Below are 19098 nucleotides of genomic sequence, written 5' to 3'. Positions count from 1 at the left end.
CTGCTGAGATGTTTGTTCTTCTGGCAGGTTCTTCCATCTCAGCAGAGGACTTCTGAGGCTCTGTTAGAGTGACTGTTAGGGTCTTGGTCACCCCCCTGACCAAGAACCTTCTTGCTCGATCACTCGGTTTGGCCAGATGGCCAACTCCAGGTTGAGTTCTGCTGGTTTAAACTTCTTCCATTTCACGTAATAGATAATCAAAACAATCCACAAAGGACGATAAAATTAGTCTGATTTCAGACAGCAATGCCATCTTTGCCAATCTCCTGATATAATCAAAAGCAAGAGAAGTATCTATCAAACAGGTAAGGAATCAAAAAAGACATCCAACTAATCCATTCCATCCACCCATCCATCTATCTTCTGAACCCGCTTATCCATAACTTGGTAGCAAGAATGATCCTCAGGCAGAGTACCACTCCATGGCTCAGGTGCGTTCCCTCTTTCTGCTAGGTTTACTCCTGCTCTCCTGTGGCTGAAGTTTCTAAGACTCATTGCTTATCTGTAGCATTCCCTTGTGTAGATAATCCCATTTTCTTACCAGCCTTTCATCTCGTTGCTTGTGCTCCTCAGGGTCTGTGTCTTTGCTTGGATTTCCAGTTTGACACAGTAGTGAAGGACAGGCCCACCATCCTCAGCAAACTTCTGCTGCTCCACTTTCTCAAGCAGGATGTCCCAGCTTTGAGCTGGGAGTTCTTTGTCAGCCGATTCGACACGTTGTCCCTGGAGGCACAGCTTCATTTGGATTGCAACAAGGAGTTTCCATTCCCAACAAGTAGGTTTGTTCTCTCGTGTCCTCAGTTTGACTGCTAGATGCTGGTGTATTTGCAGTTTCAGTACACAGCACTTGGAAATCAATACAAGTGTTGTGAAGTAAATTTCATTTTTGCTTTTTCTCACTGTTAACATGTTTCTTGTCTTTTTCATAGCCATTTTGGGTTTTGAAGGACAGTGGATTGCGGAAGTCTTCAGGCCCCTTCACTTTCTGTGTACTCTTTATTGTGTCATAAATTTCATTTTAATTTGATACATTTTCATTTTTCTCATTAATCTACACTCATCAACCCATAATGAGAACGTCACAACACGCTTGCAGAAAGGTTTGTTTATCAAAAATCAAAAACTGAAATCTTTCATTCATAGAAGAATTCAGACTCTTCATTCAGGGCTTTGTAGAAGCCCCTTCTTAGGTGACGTTTCTACAAGTTTTACCCACTGGATTTGGGCAATTGATCTCATTCTTCCTAGCAGATCCTCTCAAGCTCCACAAAATTGAATGGGAAACGTGTGTGAACTGCTATTTTCAGGTCTCTCCACAGATCTTCTATGTGGTGTCCTGAAGTCGCTCCACAGTTGTCTTGGCTGTCTCTTTGGTCCATTGAACCATCATCCCAATAAGGAACCAGGTTTTCTTCAAGGCCCTCTCTGTATTTGGCTGCATTCATCCTTCCCTCTTTCGTACCAGTCTCCCTGTCCCCATAGCATGATGCAGTCACCACCATGCTTCACCATAGGGGTGGTATTAGGCAGATGATGAGCAGTGCCTTGTCCTCACCAGACGTACTGCTGGGACTTCTGCCCAAAGAGTTACAGACCAGAGGACCTTTTTCTCCAGCTCTCTCAGAGCCCTTTAAACTGGTATATGCCTTTTACTCAAGTCTTCCATAAACACCTGATTGATGGCGTGCTGCCGAGATGGTTGTTCATCTGACATGTTCTCAAATCTCAGCAGAGGACTTCTGAAGCTCTGTAGAGTGACTGTTGGGTTCTTGGTCAACTCCCTGACCAAGAACTTTCTTGCTCAGTTACTCAGTTTTGGTGATTCCAGTGCTTCCTGGTGGTTCCAAACTTCTTCCATTTCACAATTCTTGAGGCCACTGTACTCCTGGGAGCACTCAAAGCTTTACAAATGGTTTTAACCTTTTGTCCTGTTCAATGCATCAGCACAGTTTGATCACGGAGGTCTACACAGAGTTCCTTGGACTTTATGGTATGATGTTTGTCCTGACATGTAGTGTGAATTGTGGGACCTTCTGTACACGGGGACGCATGTGCCTTTCTAAATGATGTCCAGTCAATTCAGATTGGCACAGCTGGACTCCAGTCAAGTTCTAGAAACATCTCAAGGTTAATGAAAGCAAACAGGATGAACCTAAGCACACACCAAAGGGTCTGAAAACTTCCAGGAATAAGAAATTCAGGTTTTGATTTTTCAGAAATTTACAAAATGTTCTGTAAACAGGTTTTCATGTGTCATTATGGGTTATTGACTGTAGATAGTTTGACACAAATAGTAAATGTATCCATTTCAAATTAAATCTAAAACACAATCAAGTGTGCCAAGGGGTCTCAATACATGTGCAGATTTCAATGTTGATCATTCTTTTCAATTTTAAAGTTTCTTCAAAGTTGTTCAATCATTTTTACATCATTTCCCGATGCCATTTTGTTTAGTACGCTTGCCGCCATTTTGTGGAGTGGTTGCGATGTCATTGTTGGGAGGTTGTGGCTGTTCAAAGGTCAGCGCGGTGCACTTTCTTGTACCTGAGATTTTAGATAATTCCCATGAAACTTTGTTGCCAGATTTCTTTAGTTTTGTGCATCCTGGTAAAGGAACTTTAGCTTCAAGTTTTGAATTTTTTTTGCCATTTGGATATTCTGGAAGCAAACTTTCCATGAATTATTGTGACTATATCTCATCTCCTGGCCCCTTTACTGTTAAATTTACATTTACATTTATTTGCATGGCAGATGCTTTTTTCCAAAGCTTACTTACTTATTAAATCTGCCCTCTCTCAATTATAGCAGAACACAGAGAAGAACGAGTAGTTAACAAGTGCTCAAGAAGGCAGGGAGTTGTGAGGAACATGAGATCCTTATGTGTCTTTTAGATTTAGTCTAATGGGTAAATCTGCTGAAATTCACAGAAGAACGTTGTCTCGGTATGGAAGTGAAGACAGCAGGACTCAATGAAATGTTTATGAATGGATAAGAAAGAGGAAAGAACAAGCATAACTGAAGAAGCTTGATCTGCACGACCATCAATATTGTTCTCACAAGCCCACATCGATATGGCGAATGCCTTCACCAGAGAAGGCTGATGGATTACGTGCCACAGTGCAGGATGACTTGCGATATTGTAAAGTATGTGTAAGATGGGTACCCAGACAGCTTACTGATCTGCACAAGTCAACACCATTCAGTGAATTTCTGCAGGCTTCACACCTTCTGCCCAAAGACATCTCACTACAGCATTTTGTTCAGCTATGGTGCAGCAGAGCGTCCATGCTCATTTGACCTTGGCTTTAACTAGACTATTGGCAGAGTGCAGTGTGGTGTGTGTTTGAACTACCCATAAGCCATCATGAATGTGTTTTATGGTGTCAGCTTCTATCTGTTGCAGTTGCTGTGTCATTTTCGAATTGCCTTTACTTTTTGATTTACCTTCATAATAATATGTCTTCATGTTCTGCTCACTTCAGCATTTTATTCTATAAAGGAATAATTGTCTCACGTCAACCAATAATATCTTTACTATTCAGCTATTACTGCAGTCCGGACCAATGTCGCAAACCTGAGTGATGCTGCCATGTGGAAAATCAAGAGGGCACGTTTTGCACGAAACCGGCAGAAAAGTGTGCGCTCACTCCGGGACAGCGTGAAAGGCCCCGCTGAGTCCAAGAGGACCCTGTCATTGCCCGAGACGCTGAGCAGTCGAATCCGTGAGTAGCCCTCCATTGTTGTTGTTTTTTTTTAACCTTTTCTTCCTTTTGTATTCCTTGCTCTCTGGAGATCTTTTTGTTCTTCTTCCTGTTTAAACGTCCTGGCAATCACGTACAAAATGGCTTTACTCCTATGTGATTCCTGAGCAGAGCACAGGTTCACAATCTGTAAACCTTGGCTTATTCATTTTGTCAAGAGTGTCCAAGTGGTGAGATACGAGCTCCAAGATTTGTAGTCGTGCTTCTCCCTTCTTGTCTGTTCCACTACGTCTTTCCAAAAATCATTGTAGATTAAAAATTAAATTAAATTGCACAGTAAAGGAGTTCAACATGTGAAAGCTGCTGTAGAGCCGGCATGCTATGTGATGTGTGTGTCTGAAATCCCACTCTGCAGCCTGCTGGCTGTAAACTAATGAAAAGTTCTAAGGTGAGAGGTAAAGTCTACAGAATCTGTCAGGGCTCTTAGACCCTTTGGTTTGAAGCAAGTCGGCATGTATTAAAAACACAGGAGCAAAAATTCAGATTATATAACTAATTGTAACTAATTTTATTTTTTATATTCCCAGCTGTTAGACTTACAAGGCACGAGCAGTCCGCACCGACTCTGGGAGAGCTGATAGAGCAAATGTTACCTGGTAAGTGTGCAGAAACCGCAGTCCAGTGTGCCTCCTCGCTTCAGCCTTGCAAAGAAAGTTAGAGGAATGCCCGTAAAACTCAGTGTTGTCCCGATTATAATTTCTCCTTGATGTCAAAAAATGAATGACAGGGTTTTAGAGCTCAAGGAATCTCATGTTTTACGTTTGTTCTTGTGCTTGATAACGATTTGAAATGATGTTGAATGACAATCTCCCACAGTGCCACATTGTTTTTTTAATGGACACTGCCATTTTGGGGGTTACTATGCCGTGGTTGGATAAGGTCGGCTGGAAGTGTGCGGCACATGACATCAACAGATCAACAAGATAAAGTTCAGCGTCATGTACATTACCTCCTACTTGTCCAAGACTCAGTTTTCCTAAACCTTAACACTCCTACTCCATTGCTGTTTAGAAAAGTTCTGGTTAACAAATTACAGCTACATTTGTTGATTTCGATTTAAGATTAATGTTCTTGGCTTTGTGTGTGTTTACTACACATTTCTGGTCTACTACTTGACTACGGTTTTTGTTACACATATTGATCTCCTGGTTATGACTCACGGCTTGTCATTTTGGTTACAATTGATCTCCCAATTTCAGTTCTAGTTAAACTATATGGCTGCCCCCGTGCCCAATTATATGTCTGTCACTTATTAGATATAGTAAAGCAGTTGTTTTTGTAGCTGTACACTTGCACAACAGTAGGGAAGGACCTGGAGTCTCCATTATAAACATGGATTTCAATGCAAAAGTATGAGTATGCCAAAAAACAGGAAAATACATTAAAGAAGTCTGATTTATAAAGCCTGCCATTCGCACATATTAATATAATTTACACTTTATGGATTGTGACCACTAGGGAGCGTAACAACGCCCCAAACCCCAGACACAACTATAGCAACACAAGTCTGGGTTCAAATACAAGGTTTTATTACCACAAGTACCTTACAAAGGCCTCTTTCAGTGTTGCAAAAACAGAAGGATTTTCCTTTCTGTCTCATTTTCCCTCTCTGTCCACTCTTTCAGATGATCTTTGTCTGTTTTCCCCCCAACTTCAGCTCCCCTGGGTGAGGCAGAGCGACTCCTTTGATCTCAGCCCCGGGGTTACTTTTGGTGCTGGGGGCATAACCCACTGGTAGCACTCCCGGGTCAAACAAAAGTCCCCTGAAAGCAGGGATCAGGAATCCTAGCAGCTCCCCCTGGCACTCCCCAACAAAACCCAACAGGTGTACCCCCATGGGACTACAGGTCCCAGCATGCTTTGCGGGCATCCAAGAGTGAGTCCTGACTGAGAGATGCTGCCTGGTAAAATATCAGGGGAAACAATAACTACATCCCATTTTCTCTGCCTGTCTTTCCACTGTGCTGGCATGCTGGGCATATAACTGTCAAAATGGTGTCGGGAAAAGTCACAAGTATATTTCAACTATCAATGAAACTGAAACAATACGTCCAGAAATGAATTCAGCAGCTCAAAAAAACACAAATCCACCATAAAAAAAACTCCACAAAAACCTATTTCATAAAAAAGTAAAAAAAAGTGTAACACAATCACAACAGGTGTCACAGTAAATCCTGTACTAATGTAAAGCTGACCATGAGAATGGAGAGACAAAACAAGATTGAGAAACGAGTCAAAGTCATGGACAGAATTAGGATCAAATCCAGAAAGATTGGAATAACCAATTGTCTTTAGCCAAAACGTAAAACAAACTCGTAGTCAAAAAGGGCAACACAAAAATTAAGAAAAGAAGAAATGAAGCACGTGTTTAGTCTATAGTCGGAGTTCACTCCAGAGATGATGCACAGAAGGTAAGACGTGGTTTTGCAGAAGCTCAATGTGGCCCATGTGGTTCAAGTGCGTCATCACCTCACTCAAAGGATCTATTTCGTTGTAATTGAAACAACCCTCAGAACATCAGAGACTCTCCTCCTGCTTGGATAGTACCTTGCACACAGTCCTCATGGAAGGGTTAATGCGGTTTCAAGCAGAAATGCGACTCAGACAAGATTCCTGGGTGTTTGTGGCTCTACACCCACTGTAACCATGCTGCTTTGTAAACAGCTGCTAGCGAGTGTCTGTTCCACAGTACCCTTCTACAGATATCAACAGCATGCAGTTCCCTTATGCGCGTTCATTCGGAAATGGCGTGTTGACGGTCTGCAGCAATTCTTGCCTGGTGACCAAACAATTTGCTGTCACGATGTGTGACACACAATGACAGTTCCCCATCTGAGACCACCTTGTTTCGACTGCAGTTCTGGTGATGATTAGCAGTTGACTGTGGTGCATGCCACTACTCTTTGAAACAGCTGCACAGTGATTGACTTCCAGTACACTGTGCCCTTTGACCTGTTTTTGCCCATCATTCTTGTTGGTTGCACAAACCATTTTTCATGAACTTGTTTCTTGTGACTCTTCCTCGTATCACACAACACAAATATTTGTAGGATGGTATTCACACTGGGGTGCCCTCTGTTATTGTCATAAATGCGTGTGTCACTTCTTACATGGTTGTTGACTAACTTTTTGTCTGGTGAGCTTACCCCCTGATTTTTTCAATTTTTACTTCAATCCTTTTTTAGGACAACAGTCTGTGGAGGATGACACCATAATCAAGGATCCCCTTCCTGAAGATGCTGGCATAGACCATCAGACTGTGCACCACCTAATTACTGTGTTGATGAAATTCATGGCAAAGGACAAGAGCAGCGCTGAGGCGGACATCAGCAGTGCCAAAGCGTTCAACACGGTCAAGCGGCACCTCTATGTGCTGCTGGGCTATGATCAGCAGGAAGGCTGCTTTATGATCGCCCCTCAGAAAATGAGGACTTCCACCTGCTTCAATGCCTTTATCGCTGGCATCTCCCAGGTAATCATTCCAATATTCTATACAATGCCGATGAGAAGTCATGGAATGTTAAAGACAAATTGTACTTAAATGTAGGTTATGACATGCTGTTTATGTTCTTGGTGTGTGGTGCAGCCTCAAGTACAGTTTACTGTCTGGTCCATCCTCAGTAAATGTCTGTTAGTTGGCTCCTTAAAGGATCATTGAGTTTGAGCAGGGGTGGCTGCTGAGTATCGCATTTTGGCTGTCCTCAGAATGCTTTGAGTAATCAGAAGTGTTTGCAGTACTGGATAACCTTCAACGTTTAATTAAACCAGTGTGTTTGCGAGAAGAGAACAACACACGGTACCATCACATTGTCATGAGTTTGTTATACAAGATCTGTCTAAAAAAACTCAACTTCCTAAATAAGGCACCAATGAACTAACACAGCAGACTTGCGACAGTGGTGGTGTGTCCTTGACCTTTAAAATCCCTGCTTGCTCAATCATGCCACATTATCTCATCATCGAGTACATGCAGTAGAGTCAACTGAGTTTCCTGTGCTTTTTGTGAATTTTTGCAAGTTGAAATTTGATGTGTCTTGAAGAGCAACGTGCTTCTGCGAAATTCTGTGTGAAATTGTCAAAAATGTTGCCTTTCATGTATTGCACCAAGCTTATGGAGAGCATTGTTTAAGTCACACTCAAAGTAACGGATGGCACCAAAGTTTCAAATCGAGATGTCAATTTGATTTAAATCTTGAAGACGATCCCAAAGCTGGACAGTGATCACATTGGAAAAGTGCATGTCTTTGATTCGTGAAAATCGTCACCTGTCTGTGAAGTTGCTGAAGAAGTGGCCATCAGTAAAGGTTTGTGCCACATAATTTTGACTGAAAAACTGCAGATGAAATTTGTGCACTGTCTCTTGATCGATGAGCAAAAAGTGAACCGCATCACAGTCCGTCAAAAGTTGTTTGATCTTTCAAATGCCGATAAAAACTTTCGAAAACAAATCATAACAGATGTTGAAACATGGGTGTTCAGCAACTGTGGACTTTTTTTTTTTTACTCTCGATGTTGAAATCCTCCCTGAAAGGTCGCTGATTTCATACGATAGAAAATCCACCACATGAGATTCCACCAAACGAGTTCACACGAGAAATGATATATCTCAGATAATCTGTTGGGAGCAGTGCAAAAATAGAAGAGGGGACATACTTTGAAGGAAACAAGTCTGATTAAGTTGTAAGCATAATAATGATTTTTTTTTTAAATAACAGTTTGATTCATTTTCGGACAAACCTTATAAGCATTCATTTTTTGATTTGCTTGAACATTTTTGTTGCATTTGGTAGAGTATTTTTAAAATTTCCTTATGGCTTACTTTTTTGCCAAGCTGAGTTGAGATTTTACTGTGATATTCACCAGTTTCACGTGAGATTTACAGCAAGGGCATGGCATGTGATGTCATTGGAGATGACAGCCTGGTAGTCTTACTGTCCAAGTTTACAGATTAAAACTATCAAACAAGAAATCAAACATTTACATTACTAGTTACAGCCTTAACGGAAAACGTTCTTGGCAGCTTCAGATATTAGAAACTGTAGTTTGTCATTTCCCTCCAAAGAAAGGTAGCAGAATAAATTTAAAATTATTTGATACCTCTTGTCGTAGAAGTACAATCTGTGTTCGTCGGGCCCCACTCCTCGTCATCCACATGAGTCTGAACTTCTGTTGCCTGACGCTTCCCCACTCAATCGTCTTCATTTCAGACTCAATGTCATTTCAAGACATCTCACATGACCTCCTGCCCACTTGCTGACTACCAACAATGGTAGATATGACCCGTTACCCACTGTAAAAACATCATTTGTATTCTTCCTGTCTTTGAAGGTGACATGGATTGTACCTCTTTATTGTTTAGTGACAGTGTTGATGGGTAATTTGGGCTCCTCTTATGCCTTTTCTCTGTGTCCACACATGTCTCAGCCTCTGTTGACCAGTCCTACCTCTCTCAGTCACTGAGCCACCACAGTCAACCTGAACAATCATATCAAAGCCAAATTGACCTGTAAGTTTGATCAAAGGGACCAGAGACACACGCGCGCACGCACAGATTAGCGTTTTATTATATTGTAGAAAGGTTCAGAGCCACAGCTAAGAGAGAACATAGCTTTAATTCAAAAGAAGACACCTGTGTTTAGCAATGACCATTGTCACACTTTCGCGTCAGAGGATCACCTTAAGGGCTCTTATGAGGTACTCGATACCTTGCCGAAATGAGAGGGAGAACTGTTGCCAACATTCTTGTCTCCTTTTGTTTTCCTCACAGTGGCGAGAAGACACCCATTAAGGGCAATTAAGGCAGAGACGCCCCACCCCTTCCAGACTAGACATGCACAAAAGGTGGCATCACTTTTTGCACCAGAGCAACAACCTGGGGCAGAGTTCCTCCAAAGCCCCACCCAAACCTTAGAGACCAATTTTAAGGCTGATTTTTAAGGCGGTTGCCTTTATTTGATTTGCTCCAAACCTCGAGTGCCTATCATAATTATTTTTTGTTTTGTGCATTAAATGGGGTGGTCAGGTTGGTGCCCCAAATTTTTCTGTGGGGATCTGTCAAATCTGTTTCATAGGTCACACCATCAACAACAGCCAAGTCAGTTGGAAAAGCAGGAATTGACCTCATGCAGTAATGTTGTTTTCCTGGACAATTGTGGAGAACATTTTCAAGAGTTCCAGTGACCTCATAATATTTTTATTACTTATTACTTTGCCCCCTTCTCGCTTCGCTCGCCAACCCCCATGCCTGAGTTAAGAGCAAGCCCCTTTGCAGTTCTGCCACTCGCGTATGGGGATGTGAATGTACAATTTAAGCAGATTGTTATTTTCATGGGAATTGTTACATTTGCATAATAGAACTAACAATTTTACATTACAGCAAGTAATTAACCATATTAAAAAGAGTAAAACGTTATAATTTGAAAGTAAATTATGTTTCATGTTGTGTTAGGGTTATTCATTGCGTAATACGATTTTATTCTTTTTGGCTTTGAAATTAACTTCAGTAAAAACAAGTTTTTGAATTACATTTTCGTCAATATCGCATTGAATTTTGATTGTGTTTGGACTTTCATCATGACAACACAACCTATAACTGCCCATGATTAAATTTAATTTCTTTCTCTCAATTAAACAAAATGTCTTTTTCAAATGTTTGGTTCTGAGATTTGTTAATTGTCTTTGCAAAAGCTATTTTAACAGGAAACTGTTAACGTTTTAATACAAATGGCATATCAAGATCTCCTTTGTTGTGTCATGTTATCCACGGAAGATGTACTACATTACCTTTCTTGGATACATCTTTCTTTCTACAGTAATTCATGTGGTGGAAGACCAGATGGTGTTAATGGTTGTAGATATTCTTCGTGATATTGTAAGTTGTTGTTTTCATGTTCCGCACAATCACCATCAACTGTTTCAGCATAGTCTATTGATACGCATTTAACCAATTTGCAGTTTAACCGATCAATACTTTTTTGCATTAATTCGTTTGACGTCATCATTTCTTGGTGCTAGGATTGCCCGTGTACTCATTTCTTCGTTTGATAACCCTTCCAGATGAAATTCTTCAATAAGTTATGGACATAATATATCTTCTTTAATTGGGAATTTAAAGTGAGGAAAACGTAAAAATTTATAAGAGCTGAGAGAGCAGGAACTGTGTCTGTCAAAAGCATTCACACGAATGAGAGGTGAGATTACCGTGTGCATGGTTGAAAATGGTTGAGAGGAGGGCGGGACTTGAAAAAATCTCATGGGCACGGTCTCATCTTGTGGAATTTGGAAAAATCTCTTGAAAAAAGTCCTGTCTCGCCCCGGGATTTTTTTTATATAATAGAGAGATATGATTGACGTCTTTATCCAAGATGACTTGGGACATTTGAGATAAAACTAGTTCTTTTGTTTTTCCAATTGGCAAAGAAGCAGGTGAAATGACTTGCTCATAGTCACACAGGTGTTAGCAGTGAGATTTAAACTCACAACATCAGGGATCGGACTGAAGCCTTAGCCACAACACCACACTGCCTGTTAATAATATTAGCCCTTTGTAAAAAAATAAATAAATAAATAAAAGGTGCAAATATTGTATACATAAAAGCACTTAGTACTCGTACTTTAGATACACCTGTTGCCTGTTGTTTAACAAAATTTCCCAGGCAATGTGAGCAACACAATTAGTGAGCTTTTTAAGAAAGGTCAACAGCTATCCACGTCGGCAAGAGAGGCTGCGGGTTTGTCAGGGCACTTGTGTGTTCCTTCTGTGTTTTCAATTTTATAAATGCAACATGTTTGTCCCATAGACCTTTTTGGTGTTATTCTGGGTGGACAATGCCTCGTCCTATCCTAACATGTAATGTGCTGTTGGGGCAAATCCAATGCAACTCAGTAACTTAAAGAGTTAAAGAGAGGTCTTATGTTTCAGGTGATGGATTACAACATAAACCTGGGAAAGCATCTCCTACCTCTGGTGGTGCAAGTTCTGAAATACTGCACCTGCCCCCAGCTTCGCCATTACTTTCAGCAGCCGCCGCGCTGTTCCCTCTGGTCTCTACGGCCACACATCCGGCAGATGTGGCTCAAGACTTTACTGGTGATCCTTTACAAGGTAAGAACTATTACTGGTCCTCAGAGGTTTGCCTGCTTACACGTCAGGTGCAACTGGGGCACCAATCTGATAAAAATGCACAATATGGATGGATTTAGAGGTTAAAATGTATCCTGAGCATTCATCTTTCATCAAAATCAATGCAAACTGTTCTTTTTAATGGTCAGCCATGTTGCTTTCAGCATCTTTCCATTGCATTTTTGTCTCATAGTACCTTTTGACACTGATTGGTCATTTGATTACATTCAGTTTCTGCTCAATGAATGCATCTTGATCTCAAATTAAAGTGCAATTCACTTGGAGTTGCTGCTAAGTGAAACACAATACATGTGCTTTGCTTTTAGTTATGAGACACAATGTCATGATCAGGGATGAATTTTAGGGTCTTATGGCCTTTATGTATGTTAGACGCCATTTTGTATCATCATCGTTAGGGTCGTGTTTCTAGGGCATGACAGGATTAAAGGTCAAAGTTTACACCAGGCTTTATCTGATCTGCAGATAAAGGCTTTAAACACTAAAAGAAACTCTCTTTCTTTGATAGTGACTTGCCTGATTTTTGAGTTCGCTTCTTGCCTCAAGTCTGGGTTTTGGCTGCTTCGTTTATATTTTATTTATTTTGTTGTGCCTTTTGCACGCATCACCTGATTTGTCTCAAAAAATTAGCTATTAACTTCATGCCGACCCAAGACACGTGATCTATGGACAAAATGCAGTCAGCTTTTGTATTGCATTTTGAACCAACGCGAAAATTTAGTGCCATAGTGAAAAGCAGTCAGATTGATTTTATGATGTGTTTTTAATTACATTACAGTAAAGCCGTGCCAAAATGACATGCACCATGTACATATGCATTACATTGCAATGTAGCTAATATGTTAGATTACATTTAATTTTAGTTTGAATAGTCATCTGCACAAGGGTGTTACAACTATGCTATCATTCCTATTACAACAAAATATTGACCGTAGCAGCAGGAGACTTTGTAGAGTGCTAAATGGGTGTGTGACTCTTCACATCAAGGAGGCACCCAGTCTTCAGCGTTTTTATGCAGGCACCAAAGACAGCAGCTCATTTGGTCATCGCCGAGGAGGATGAAGCTGGCATGGGAACCGAATGTCTAAGTGAGATCAGAGCAAGTAACATTATGCTGACTTTAGAGCAGTGTTTGTCAACCTCGGTCCTGGGGCACACTGTGGCTGCAGGTTTTTGTTCCAACCAGATTCCTAATCAGTGACAACACCTGATAGCACTGATTTCATTTAATTAGCTGGAATTATTTTTCTTTTATTCTACATTCAGAAAAGCACAGCAGCATGATTTTTACATTTAAAAGACATCTAGAAATATTTTTGCTTTTGCTATAGATTTAAATGCTTAACTCTCTATTGTTGATTTCATTATATTTGACCCTTTCTCTGTGCAGTTTTTCCCCTTTGTTGTATGTTATTAATGACAATTAAAAATGAGCAGAGCAGACACGCTGGCAAACAACACTGAGTAATCAAAGGCTGCAATTACTTTAGAGTCAGACCCACTAATTAGTAAATAATGGATTAATTAAACAATTAGAACACCTGGAAAAGTAGAATGAAAATCAAGATGAAAATTTTGTTAAAAGGAAATAAAATAAATTATTCCCATTTAACTGCTTGGTACATTATATACATATATATATATATATATATATATACATATACTGTATATATATATATATATATATATATATATATATACATATACTGTATATATATATATATACATATATATATACATATACTGTATATATATATATATATATATGTATATAAATAACACATCACTTAATTAGCACAGGAGTCCAATTAAATACAAGAAGCTGATTGGAACAAAAACCTGCAGCAACAGCAGGGCCACAGGACTGACGTTGGGAAACACTGCTTTAGCAGAATTTCCGTCAATCAGTAAGACATACTGCACCACTCACATACAAGCCATTGTGAAGTGAATTTCAATGTACAGGTCCAGGTATGTCACTTGCTTTCTGGAATATCAAGTTTTTTAAATCGGTGCTTGCAGGTTTTGTCGGACACAACAGAGATGAATGCTTCTCGCATGCTTTTCTGCTTTTCATTTCTTCCACTCGTTGCTCTTTGATGTCTCTGTCAGCTCCTATCTGCTGTTCTTCACTTCTTTTTTTGCTTTCCTTTCACAGTACCACTATAGAGAAGCGGATATCAGTAAGATTGTGCTTCATCTGATCCACATTACCATCAACACCTTGAATGCTCAGTACCATAGCTGTAAGCCTCATGCCACAGCTGGACCCCTTTATAGTGACAACAGCAATGCCAGTCGCTACAGTGAGAAGGAAAAAGGTAAGTGAGTCCTGTTCACTGATCCACAGCCCCAACACAGTTATCTGCAGCATCGTCTGCGCTATAGATTTACTATACATACCTTTATGTTTTCTTCTCATACACTCCATCTCTAGTTTAATGGATGACAACCAGCTTCACACAGGCTAGCTGCTTGACCCCAAATCTTTTTCTGTACTAAGTGACACAAGGCAGCAGCAGTGAAGAACAATTGAATATGTTATGCAATGTAGGAAGGGATTTTATGAAAGGAGCAAGAGATAGAAATATGGTCAAAATAACAAGCCAGGTTCAAAATACCAAAAAGCCTTGCTGATCTTCAAAGTTCAAAAATATGAAGCAGATGATCAAAAAGCCAGTAAGCACAAAAATAAAAGTAATAACACGAAAAAACAGTTTTGTTTATCCAATCTTAGATAAAGTGAGTTTGTACTGTGACAGGAATGACAGGTCGTGGAAATGCCAAAAGTTGGGACACCAACTGATTGGGTTGTCCCATTTAATTGAACAAAGTTGAACAAAAACACGTCTCTTGGTAGCCCTTGAGTGAAGTAATAACAAAAGTAAGCGACTCTTAGCCATGGAATTTAGGGTCATTTACTGGAGTTCCATCCTGGGGGTCACTTCTAATCGCAAAAGTCAGCTCCTTGTGGACACCCGGGCTTCTTATAACAGACAAACTAGAAGGGGGTGGGTAAGTGGCCTCACTAGCTGGTTTCTCAAAGTGTTGGGGAGAGAAGGAGAAGAGAATGTTAGCAACAGCACCCCCTCTCACCCTGGTGAGGAGTTACATATGTCTGTCAAGCCCAAGAAGAGATCCTCCGACACACATGCGTGACAGTAACATGCCGATTAAAATACCATTAAGCGTTTTGACATCAGATGTTGCACTCTCCAAGTTACTTGGGGGAGAATCGCCATAGTGGTTTGAAAGCTTCAAGCTTCAAATATGAAATATAGCTGCACCTATTCAGAAACAAAATGGTGTCATAAAATAACAAAAATAAACTTAATTAAAGAAATATAAAAATAAATCAACCTCAGAAATGAATTGTAAGGGTTAGAAATTCTGCAAAAGATGTAAATAACCTCTGTGAAGACTCCAGGAAAAGAATAATAAATGAACAAAAAATCATAAATCCTGACGGAATGGAATTGGGAAGCAGACTCGTAGCATGGCCCGTAACCACGAAGGCAGGGATCACATAAACAAGCTGAGGGTGTGAAACCAACACCGAAAGTCAAACGCATAATCAGAGGCAGTAGTTCTAGAGTACCAGATATCAAGTAGAAACACTCAAAGAGACTCAAACACTAAGTCTTGGATGGCTTGGTTTATCCACAAACTTGGACATCTAGGCAGTGCACGGTGCCAGCCTTTATACCAATGTGGTATTGATGTCACATGTCACATACTCCTGGTCATCCTGTCTAGCTTCAGCCCGGTAATAATGTAACATAAGAGTTGCAAGATGTCAGTACCCATAACAAAAACAAAATGGCCACAAAGGAACATTTTTGTGCTTTCAACGTCATCAAAACATCTTTAAGTAGAAAGCCAGTTTGACCACTTGATTCTGTGGCCTCCAAAAACATTAATGTTTTTTTGAGACCAAAGAAACAGTATAAAAAATGTAAAAGTAAGTCCAGCTCGTAACTATTTCCTTTACTCTCCACAGTCTCCTGCATCCTTTGACCGAAGCTTTTCCTGTCATCTGGCAGGACCACTAGCCATGTCTTCTTTAATCTCCCTCTTGGTTTTATCCCCTCCTCATCCATCTTTGAGTTCCTCTTCATACAATCATCCCCTTCCTTTAGCTCAACATGCCCCAAAAACCACCTTAGAGTGTTTCTCCTCCACACCTTGCCATTTCCCACAATTCACACTTGAGTATGTGGCTTGTGCACAGTGTCCTCCTTGAGCAGTTTTTCTTCTCAAAAGAAGAAAGGGCAGACCACAATCTTTTCAAAGGACTGAGGGAGTACGCATGTTTTGCTAGCAAGCTAGCGAGGACAACTTTTGGAGCAACCAGGAGAAAAAATGTAGTCAAGAATGAAAATAAAGTTCAAAAGCTGGAAGTCAGCCACACTGTTATCAACACCTAGATGACAGACTAATATTTCAGGCATGAATACAAAAAACAAAAGAGACCACAGAATTAGAAACTTGTTGAAAGCATGTAAGAGTTTTAATTCCACAAACTCGGATAGAGAAGTGAGCCCAGAGATGACCTATTACATTGTTAGCTAAAGGTCACAATCTCTGAGAACATGCACCCTGACGATGCAGGAGCTGCACTAACAGCAGGGCGACAAAATAGTGCCAAACGTGAATAATTCAAAACGGGACAAAATATTTAACAGAAACAAAAGTGAGTAAAACCAATTTCTCAGTTCGATTTGGACTTGTTGTGCCATCGCCTTGTCCTTTAGTTTTTCCACATCAATGGGGCACAAACTCTTCTTTCATCACTGGCTTTTCTTAACACAGAGTTTTAGAGTGGTTCTCACAAGGTTGTTATCAGACCCAATGTTTGCACCTCACTGCACCTGCACATCCTGCAATGTTGACAGCAAATGTAGTCAATATCGTTTTGCATGATGCCATCATGTGATCTCATTGTTTTCTTGTGGATGGTATTGTGTTGGAAGTAGGCATTGCTGATAGAGCAGCTGTTTGTGCCACAGAACAGCAGTAGGCTTTCGCGGTTATCGGTTGTCTGTGTCGCCAAGCTGTGCGGTCCCATCACGTGTTCCTGTCCTTTGGTATTGCCATTGATTTGCAGGTTCATGTCACCGATGAGTAGGACTTGATCCTGATTTGGGATATTTGTCAAGACATCCTGAAGTTGATCATAGAACACATTCTTTTCTGCATCATCTGTGTCTTTGGTTGGTGCATAAACTTAAACGATGGTAATCTTCGTATGCCTCAGCTTGAGCCGTGCTGAAACGATGCACTCATTGACAGGTTTCCATCCAATTAAGTGCATTGGCTGCCTCTTTGCTCAGAACCAGGCCAACACCACAAACGTGTTGCTGGTCGTTGCCAACTGATCGTCTTCCCTTTGCTAATCACTTTCCACTTCTCGTCCATTGCAAATTCACTAATGCCCAAGATGTTCAATCGGTTGGTATCCATAACTGGTAATATCTGCGCTAGCTTTCCACTCTGATATAGAGTTTGAACATTCCACGTTCCAATTTAGGTGAATGTCTTGGCACTCGGCGTTGATTGCTCATGTGGGTTTCTTCCAGTGCCATCATCGAGTGGTCGTTGTTTTTGTACTGATCATGATTCCATAGATGACAATCATTTCTTGCTATTTCTGTAGCAATCGGGCGTTTACAGGAAAGGGCTTGTGGCCCTGCGCAAAACTCTCCTCTTTTTGCAGCTGGGCTTGGGAGCATCCGTGGTGGAGTTAACTTCTAGAGCACAACACAAAAAACATTTTTAGTATTCTGTAAAAAATGGCAAGGAGAAAATACAAAAAAATAAAATTAACGATTCAGTCATAACACAATGTGGTTGAGAAAGCAAAATGGCATCACAGAACATGCAAAAGTGTTATGTTAATTAAAAATCACTGTGTTGTAAGGAAATTCTAAATGGCAGTTGTTGGTAAAATTCTTTAAGCAGCTCAGGAAAAAAATGTTGTGAACTAGGAGTCCCAAGCACTACCAGTAATGCCCACTAGAGGGGGAATATCACCCTCAAACCCCAGCTAGTATTAAAGGAACGCACCAAATCTTTATAAAATAAAAGAGTTATTCTTGGGAAAAAGGTATTCCAATCACAGTGAAGCTCCTTGGAGTACAAAGATAAAATGGAATTGCCTGAAACATGAAGGCAACTCAAATCAAACAAGTCCAAATACAGAGTTGAAAAGCAATGTCTAAAATAATTGTAAATAATTCAAAAAATCACAAAAAACACTGGTAAACTCACCAACTCTGTAGCCTTGTCCTGCCAGGAACTATGGGAGATCCTCCAGATTTAAAGGGCGGAGGGCAGTTCCTGGCGGTGATTGGCAGGTGACCCCGCCCCTTAAGAAATCACCCACAAAACACATGGAACACAGCAAAGGCAGCTTATATGCAAACACAAAACTAAAAATAATGAGTGATGTACACAATCAACAGAAATCCAAGGAACATAAATGAGGAAAAGAGACATCACACATGATATCTGAACCCCAGCCAAGTGAGAAACCCTAGCCGAGACATGACAAAAATGATCTAAGGGGACATCCATTTTTCAGTTTGAACACATCACTTTGTTTTGCTTTTACTTTTCATAGTAATTTGAGCTTCAAGATTTAAGGATGTTCTTGATGTCTGCTTGTAAAGTTGAGCTGTCACCAAGCTGCCTTAGTGAGTTACCCTAAATAGATGAATGTCAAAGCACCTACATGTCCTCCCAGTTTCACACATGCTCCAGTTCATACACTTGTAGGCCAGATAGCTTTACACTCAAGCTGGTCCTCTTCTGATTTAGGGGAAAAAAATCAAATAAATAGCAGGTGCAGATATAGGACCCACTAGTGAGCCCAGAACCCAAGAACAAAGCCTACAAGGATTCAATGTTGTTTGTTTCTCCCAGAAGAAGACAGCGTCTTTGATGAATCTGACATACATGACACCCCTACTGGAGTCAGCAACAAAGAGTCACAGACCTTTTTCGCCAGACTCAAGAGAATTGGTGGGAATAAATCAGTGAAGTATCAGCCTGTGGACACGAATGCCCAGAAAAGTAAGACTTCTCTTTTAAGTGCATTTTCAAAATGTTTGTGACATGTTTTTGTTATTTTACACATCACTTTCATAGCCAATTTGGAAAACCAGAGACAGAGTTGCATGGAAAAGTTCTGCCAGT

The 19098-nt window shown here is 40.5% G+C and overlaps 1 protein-coding gene across 5 annotated transcripts in view; it reads left to right on the top strand.

The window, feature by feature from the left end:
• The window catches only part of LOC120518298 (protein unc-79 homolog), a 240182-nt gene that overhangs the window by 153808 nt on the left and 67276 nt on the right, over positions 1-19098 (top strand). For 4 of the 5 annotated variants that reach the window (XM_039741016.1, XM_039741015.1, XM_039741012.1 and 1 more), the window contains 7 exons: positions 574-775; positions 3543-3722; positions 4289-4357; positions 6947-7233; positions 11683-11865; positions 14060-14222; positions 18826-18975. In XM_039741016.1, the coding sequence (XP_039596950.1) occupies positions 574-775; positions 3543-3722; positions 4289-4357; positions 6947-7233; positions 11683-11865; positions 14060-14222; positions 18826-18975 (1234 nt within the window). The remainder of the gene's footprint in view (positions 1-573; positions 776-3542; positions 3723-4288; positions 4358-6946; positions 7234-11682; positions 11866-14059; positions 14223-18825; positions 18976-19098) is intronic. The other variant, XM_039741014.1, reaches the window with a different exon arrangement.

The sequence above is a fragment of the Polypterus senegalus genome, chromosome 18 (genome assembly GCF_016835505.1).
Source record: "Polypterus senegalus isolate Bchr_013 chromosome 18, ASM1683550v1, whole genome shotgun sequence".
Taxonomy (NCBI): Eukaryota; Metazoa; Chordata; class Cladistia; order Polypteriformes; family Polypteridae; genus Polypterus; species Polypterus senegalus.
The sequence above is the reverse complement of the archived record's forward strand: the minus strand, read 5'-3'. Positions and strand labels throughout refer to the sequence as shown.